The 7,944-nt window shown below is 51.5% G+C and overlaps 1 protein-coding gene across 1 annotated transcript; it reads left to right on the top strand.

Moving 5' to 3' along the window:
• Positions 1–149: 149 nt before the first annotated feature.
• Positions 150–7,143, top strand: POLDIP2 (DNA polymerase delta interacting protein 2; the record flags this gene model as incomplete). Its single annotated transcript, XM_014582925.1, is given in 10 exon segments — positions 150–231; positions 1,033–1,130; positions 1,809–1,905; positions 2,072–2,147; positions 2,309–2,416; positions 2,850–2,986; positions 3,614–3,640; positions 3,821–3,946; positions 5,538–5,617; positions 6,130–7,143. Coding segments are annotated over 10 exon segments (946 nt in total), but the record flags the coding sequence as incomplete, so codon positions are not given.
• Between the last annotated feature and the right edge of the window lie 801 nt (positions 7,144–7,944).

Genomic DNA, 7,944 nt, shown 5'->3' with positions numbered 1-7,944 from the left:
CTGAGGTGCACCTGCTTCAGCTGGCTTCTCTGCCCAAACTCTTTGCTACCATTGTCTTGGCTTCTCAGTACCCTAGTAGCGTTTTTGGATGGATACATACTGTTATCTCCTCAGCTTTTCAGTTGCCTGTTCTTTTCCTTCCTAATCAGAAACCGACCAGAGGGCAAAGTGTTGGAGACTGTCGGTGTGTTTGAAGTGCCAAAACAGAATGGCAAGTATGAGACTGGCCAGGTGAGTATTAGGCTGGGTCATCGTCCATTTTCATGGACTGCTCTGCTTCTGTAGGAAGTCAGATTTGGTCACAGGCGTGAATGGACAGTGTGGCTTTCCGCTCATTCCACCTTGGTGTTTGGTGCCCGACCAGAGTCGCACATTTTTAAGGTGGGAGTGCTTATTTTCCTGGATTTGGATGCATTTATTGTGCCAGTGGGTTCTCTTTCCAAGTGAGCATGGACAGGGATGGTTTGACTACAGTGAGGAGAAAACCAAGTTGTTGATGATTCTTCTAATGTAGCGGGTGGTGGGAGCTTTCAGAAAAGCAAACTTTTGCTGTTTCATCATCAAACAGATTGCAGTGAGGTGAACTCTGGCTGCATCAGCTTTCTTCCACGTCCATTGACAGAGATTTAGGCCCCTTACGGGGAAGGCAGACTTTTTCTTTATTCAACTTTTTCTGTGTGTAAAATGGGCCAGGCACTGCGCATTAGGATTAAATCAGAGAGCAAGGTAGATGCGGTTCTTGCCTTTGTGGCATTTATAGTCTAGAAAGGAATAAGTAATGTGTGTGTGGTCAGTGGCCATACGCCATGCTAAGTGGAAAGGATGCTGAGGAGGGCATAGTGGAGGCTTAAGCTGTGGCCTGGCAGGTGAGTAGAGTCAGCCAAGTGAAGAGGGCATAAGAGCATTTCAAACTTCGAGGGGAAAGGTGGTAAGACCAGGGGTGATGTCGTCTTCCGCTGCGTAGCTTTGTGACCTGGGCCCACCTGGTGGGTTTGCTGCCTGTGGGCTCACTGTACCTCTCTTTCCTTCTAGCTTTTCCTTCATAGTGTTTTTGGCTACCGAGGTGTCGTCCTGTTTCCCTGGCAGGCCAGACTGTATGACCGGGATGTGGCTTCTGCAGCTCCAGAAAAGTAAGTTTCCCTGTCGTTGGCTTCACAGTATCCTCAGGAGGAGGCCTGGCTCGTGGCAGACATACGTAATTGGGGTCCCAGAGGTGAGCACAACATCCTCTTGGACCTCAGAAACAGCCCTGGAGTATTTGTCTGGCACTCATACCCATGGAGACAGGCATGCTGAGTGCCAGAGGCAGTCTTAGGCTAAAGGGTCCCTTCAGAACTTCCCAGAATGCTCTACCGAGCTAGTCTCAGTTTTCATGACGAATACCTCAGAGGGCATCTGGGGGACCAGTCTTTTTGATTTCTTGATGTTCAGTTGGAATCTTTCCCTTAATCTCACATTATCACTAAAGTACATTAAAAAAGAAAAGGTCTAGTAGCTCCATTAAATGATCACAGATAGCCTCTGTGATGTGAGAAGAGTAGGGTACTTTGGGCCTTGGAGACTGAAGTGGCAATCTGATTTTCTCACCATGGATCCCTTCTTCTAGCAGTTCTGCCACAGGTGCCCAGGCCCACTGTTGGCTCTTGCTGGAGAATGGCTGGCTGGCATGTGGCTGGGCAGTCTCATCACTGGTGCAGCAGCCCCTGTGGGTCAGGGATCAGGGTTTGCGTGAGTACGTGGGAGGGAACAGAGTCAGAACAGTCTCCATTTTTCTCCAGTTGATCTTGGGCTTCTTTTCCCACCCACAGAGCCGAGAACCCTGCTGGCCATAGCTCAAAGGAAGTGAAAGGCAAAACTCACACTTATTATCAGGTGCTGATTGATGCCCGCGACTGTCCACACATAGTAAGTAAGCAAGATGGCTGGGCCTGGGTCTTCTCCAAGGGAAAGGCTCATATCCCACTGGAGACAGAGAGGGAATGGGGCCAAACAGAGCTCAGATTAGCTCTGGGCTCAGAGGCCCCAGGACCGTCAGTGGCCAAGAAAACCCCTGATTTACTTCTTGCTTTAGTCTCAGAGATCTCAGACAGAAGCTGTGACCTTCTTAGCGAACCATGATGACAGCCGGGCCCTCTATGCCATCCCAGGTGAGTGGTTAGCATCCAAATGGTGCCTGTTGGAGAGGGTCTGGTGTGTCTTGGAGAGATTCTGACGTGCTGTCATATGCTGGGAGATGGGAGTTTCATGTCAGCTGCATTCCTCTTCAGTCCTGTGAGTTTCACTGTGTTTCTTTGCCTCGCTCTGCCAGGCCTGGACTATGTCAGCCATGAAGACATCCTCCCCTACACCTCCACTGACCAGGTTCCCATCCAGCATGAGCTCTTCGAGAGATTTCTGCTATATGACCAGACAAAAGGTAGCGACACTTGAGAAGGGAAGCCGGAATGTGGGGTCCCTTTCTTCATAGAAACCATCCCAAAGCTTTAGCATCCCAACCTGTTCAAGCTCCAGTTGGACTGTCGGATGGATGGCTATTATCTCCTTCCAGATACGGAAACTGAGGCTCAGGGATGAGAAGACTCAAGGTTGCTAGTAGTAGCAGAGCGAGATCTGAGAACTGGGGTCTTTACTCCCAGCCAGTTCTCTTCCCACGAAGAGAGTCCCACCACCTCCTCAGCGCTTACACTTGGTAGTCCCTCTGTGCCTTCTTCCAGCCTGTACTTTTGTACTTTGGTGGGTGTCCTATTCACCTGGGCCACGGATGGAGAGGGTTTTTTCCGAGGGGCAGTTGGAGAGTAGGTGCAATGCTCTGGACTCTGCCTCCACTAACCAGTTGTCTCTTGCCGCAGCTCCCCCTTTTGTGGCTCGGGAGACGCTACGGGCCTGGCAAGAGAAGAATCACCCCTGGCTGGAGCTCTCCGATGTCCACCGGGAAACAACAGAGAACATCCGTGTCACTGTCATCCCCTTCTACATGGGCATGAGGGTATGTGCTTGGCGTGGGGCCCTTCTTGCCAGACTTGGCCCCAGATTCAGTGTGATGTCCCCATGTCCCTGTGGTCCTATCCCAGTGCTGCAGGTGTTCGGTGGTGATGGCTGACACCAAGACCTAGAGCAAGGGAGGCTGCAGGTCTAGGATGGCGTCCTCCATGCCGACTCCCGCTGTCTGTGTCAGAATCAGTGTGGGCCGATCTTACACTTTCTACACATTAGTCAAATAGTTTTGCTGGGTCCTGGGGTACGCATGGAAGTGAAACACTGCCCCTGCCTCCAGAGGGCATGGCAGTGGGGAGGCAGTATGAGCACACAGGAGGTTACAGTGGGGGCTGTGGGAAGATGGGGCCGGCAGGGAGGGTGGTGGGAAAAGTACGTGCCCTAGTGCTTTGTTGTTGACCTTGGCAGGATGAGGAGGGATGCCAGGAATGGGCATGGGGAGGCCGCCTTGCTCTGGGTTCATTGGCCGCAGTTCATCATTATCCTGCAGATACTGACAGCTTGGTCTGGCTCTGCCACCTTCCTGGAATCCTTCACTCCCCCGGAGAGGTGTGAATTGGAACAGACTCTGTCTTGCCCTCTGGGACCTAAAGTCTTTGTGTGTTTTTTTTTTCCCCAGGAAGCCCAGAATTCTCACGTCTACTGGGTGAGTGTCTCCCTCAGGAGGGGAGCGCAGGAGGTGTGCTGTGGGTCAGGTAGGGAGGCTCGTGGTGGGGTGGAGGCTGTGCAATGTAGGTTGCAGCCTTTTGTTCTCCAGAGAATTCTAGGTGGGCTGGCCCAAGGTCTCTTGTTTCTCAAACATGAACTCTCCCCTCCACCTCCACAGTGGCGCTACTGTATCCGCCTGGAAAACCTTGACGGTGACGTGGTCCAGCTCCGAGAATGGCACTGGAGGATATTCAGTCTCTCTGGCACCTTGGAGACAGTGCGAGGCCGAGGGGTGGTAGGCAGGGTGAGCATCACTGGGCCAGCAGTGCTGTTTCTGGCCTTGCCCAGCAGAACTGTGGGCTTAGTGTGTGGTTTCTTCCTCTCCGTGGTGACAGCAGAGGCTCACTGTGCGAACATATTGGGTTGTTCAGGGTCAGAAACCTTAGAGGTTTTAGGGCCAGCAGGTGGTGTGGTGATTAAGGGTGCTGGACTCCCACATGGCCAAACATGGTCTGAGTCCCGGACCTGGCACCTTGCTTTTTCCCTTTCTCTCTCTCATTCTGTCCCTCTCTGGTCAAATTTAAATAAATAAATAAAGTTAAGTAAATTCTTAAAAAAAAAAAAAAAAAAACTTACAGATTTGTTACAACGCATTTCACAGATGGAGAGAGAATGAGACTGAGAAGTTAAATAGCCCATGGTCCATAACTGGTAGCGGCAGGGCCTGGGTTTAAATCCAGATGAATCTGAAGTCAAAGCTTGTGTAGCTTTTGTGAACTAGTGTGTCTTTCAGAATCCTGAAGCTGCATGCCCTTAGGTGAGGCACACCCCCTCCACTCCACTGTTTTGCCTCTGCCTCTGTATAAGTGTACATCTTCTGCTGTTCCCTCGAGACTGAGCTTGCAATGCCCATCTCCTGCGAAAGACACAAGCAGTACAGGTGCCCGATGCTGAGACCAGCACTTATCCTAGTCAGCAGGACTAGGGACTGGGGCGCAGGCTGGTAAAGAGAACGAGAGTCTCTTCGGATTCCAGACGTGTCATTTACTTGCTGCATAACTACATCGGGCAAGTTACTTAACCAACATCTCAGTTTCTTTCTTTCTTTTTTTTTTTTTTTTTTTTTATAAAAGGGCACACATGCTCACTAGAGAACATAGACAGAAGAGAACACCCCAGTGGGGCGTAGTCATGCCACAACCCCTTCTCCATTTCTCCATCCTGTTGAGATTTGGGGTGCCTGTGCGCACGTGTGCACACACACTTGGCATGTGTTTCAAGATGCTTGGGCTAGGATTCTAACTGCAATCGATCATGTGGGATCTGGCTCCCTTAACCACTATGGTGTGGGGCCGACCCCTATCTCTCCCTCTCTTCTGTAAGAGACAGAGACACAGTATCTCTAAAGGGCCTTGACATAGCCTCAGCCAGCCCCATATCGTGACCCACATGCCCAGTGTACTCAGGTCGCCTGGCGCAGACACAGATCCTTCCCATGTGGTCAGCCTCATGGAGTGTCATTACACTGCTGCACCACTGGCCCTCCAAACCTTAGTTTCTAACTGCTGAAATGGGGCTCACGCCTATTACATTACGGTTGCCTGGAGATTTAAATCAGCAAAGGTCTGTAAAGTACCTGCCCTGGTACCTGGCATCTAGCACTCATGAATGGACACTGGAAGGATATTTTCAGATGCCCTGAGGCATTCTGAAATCACCTTTCTGAGAGTTAGACTCAAAGTTCTGGCCATTGGCTATGCTGTGGTCCCTGGGGGAGTGCCTGCTGCAGTGGGGACTGGGGAACACTCAGCGATGAACAGGAAGGCAGCCCATAGTCCTGGGCGAGGAATGTGTCCCCAGGGCTTGGCCCGACCTTTTCTTCCTGAACCCTACAGGAACCAGTGTTATCTAAGGAGCAGCCTGCGTTCCAGTACAGCAGCCACGTCTCTCTGCAAGCTTCTAGTGGGCACATGTGGTGAGTGAGTGCATGCTGGGGCCGCGGCTACACAACTCTATAGGCATAAGCTGTGGGTCAGAGCTCTCAGCTCTGGTCCACTCTGGACCCGGTTTAGTCCTGAGATGGAGCCTTACCTGCTGTGGATTGTCACATGGGACTTACCTGATCTGTTTCCCAGCTCCCTACAATCTGTGGGCTGAGGAGCTGGTCCTCAGAGGTCTGGTGATTGATGTTACACTGCTTATGCAGCTGGGTTTCACTTGTGTCTCACTCCTTAGCCTGAAGATGCAGGCGGGTGGCTTATGCAGTGTACATCTAGGGACCAGAGCCTAGATGGCTGTGTTGCTCCTTTCCATGTTAGGGACAAGAGGGCCTTTCAGGTCTCCGGACCAGCTATCCCATCCTGAAATAGAAGAGACCCCAGGCCTGCCTCATCCTGCTGTGGCCCAGAAGCTGAGGGCATGGGGCCATCCAGATTCTCAGAAGGGCTGCAGCCTCGACCTCTAAACCAGCTTCTCTCTGACCCACAGGGGCACATTCCGCTTCGAGAGACCTGATGGCTCCCACTTTGATGTCCGGATCCCTCCCTTCTCCCTAGAGAGCAATAAAGACGAGAAGACACCACCCTCAGGCCTTCACTGGTAGGCCAGCTGAGACATTGAGTGCCCAGGCTTGGCCCTCAGAATAGCTCTCACCTCCCCATTGCTGCAGAACTCTTCTCTCTCCCCATCATGGGCCACAGTGGGTCTCTTGTTTGCGACATTTGGTTGTGGGTTTTTTCATGGAGGTTGGTGGTGTAACTGTTTTCTTCAGAAAACTCATGTAGGACTCCATGAAAGCTGGCCCCCTAAGCTCTGCCTACACCACGTTCCAGTAAACCTCTCCACTAAGGAACTGTTCAGCCGCCAGAGGCCTGGAGGAGTTTCCTGGCCTACCACACAAGTTGTTTGGAATGTAAGGTTTGGTCAATAAACCAGTGCACGCTTGGCCACCCTTGCCATTTCTGCCCACCTTGGGCCCTTGACTGTTCCCAAGCTGCCCTTTCAGAGAGCTACCTGCTCTGTGAGGATTTATGTCTGTGTCCTTCTGAGGCTGGAGGCCAGCTGGACAGCTCCCAGGGTCACTGTGCCTCTCTGCCAGTGGGTGGGCGCTGGACTGGACTCTCTTGTTCTCTTCTTTACCCTCTGCCAAGTGCAGGGAGGGAGACCAGCATCGGGGTTGGAGTGGCCTGGCTCAGCACTGACCAAACACTGGCATCTCAGCCTGGGAGAGGAGTGCAGCAAGCCAGTCAGGTTCCTGGATCAGTGGGCTTGCTGGCCTTGAGCCTGAGTGTCGAGACCGCAAACGCAGGAAATCAGCCTAGGAGCAGCACCAGGTATGGATGGTGCCAAGCTACCTCCAGGGCTTCTCAGACCTCCAAGAGCCAGAGATGAACTGTGCTGCATTTTGCCCCAATTCTTAGGATTCCTTCTCCCTACCACCGCAGTGATTGTGAAAGCTCATTTTACTTGGAGTTATTATTAAACCTCAGTTCCAGCCCTTGTTAGTGTTGTCCTTAATCCTCCACCAGGGGGAGCTTGGGTTGCAGGGCAGCCAAGTCCAGTGGGTCTCCTGACCTAACTAGAACACCGGGTCAGGCAGCGGACAGAAATGCAAGAACACAGCCCACAGCAGCAAGCTGGCCAAACTCTACTTACTGGAAACATGCCTCTACACCACTGCATGTAACAGTTTTATTAGAAATTAGTGTTTACTTCCAGCACTTATACTGAGCAACAAAGTGTTACATGATGAGGAAGACATTCTCAGGCCAGGAGGCCAGGACCCATGCCATCCTCCTTAGACCCTGGTCACACCGAACTCCATAAACCCAGTGCTGGCCAGTGTTGTTAACAGCAGGCTGCCAGATTCCTCAGAAGCTGACATGGTTTGATCTTCATCCACACTTTTTGTTTACTTCCCGTGCGCTATTTGGAGTTGAAGAAAACACATAGCCAAGAGTTTCTGCTCTCTGAATGGGGCTGGGAAACTTTCAAGGAAAAAATCCCCCACACTAAAGCCACAAAGGTTGATTAAAGATGCTAAGAGCACTTCAGTGAGTTCGATGTTAGTGTTTTCCTGAAGACCAAGGAGAGATTTTTAACCAGAGAAGAGAAACACCAGAGCCCAGACTTCTGTGCTTTCTCAGGAAGACGAGTCACTGCTGAGGATCTGAATGTCAGAGTAGTAAGTGGAGACTACGGGGGATGGGGAGGCCAAAGGGCAGGCTTGAAGAGACCTCAGTGGTGAGCTAGAAACTCAAGTATGAGAAGACTTCAAGGGCAGCTAAGAAAATAGGCCAGTGG

This window comes from Tupaia chinensis, unplaced genomic scaffold, assembly GCF_000334495.1.
Source record: "Tupaia chinensis unplaced genomic scaffold, TupChi_1.0 Scaffold143921_1, whole genome shotgun sequence".
Lineage (NCBI taxonomy): Eukaryota > Metazoa > Chordata > Mammalia > Scandentia > Tupaiidae > Tupaia > Tupaia belangeri.
This window is presented reverse-complemented; position numbering and strand designations above follow the sequence as displayed.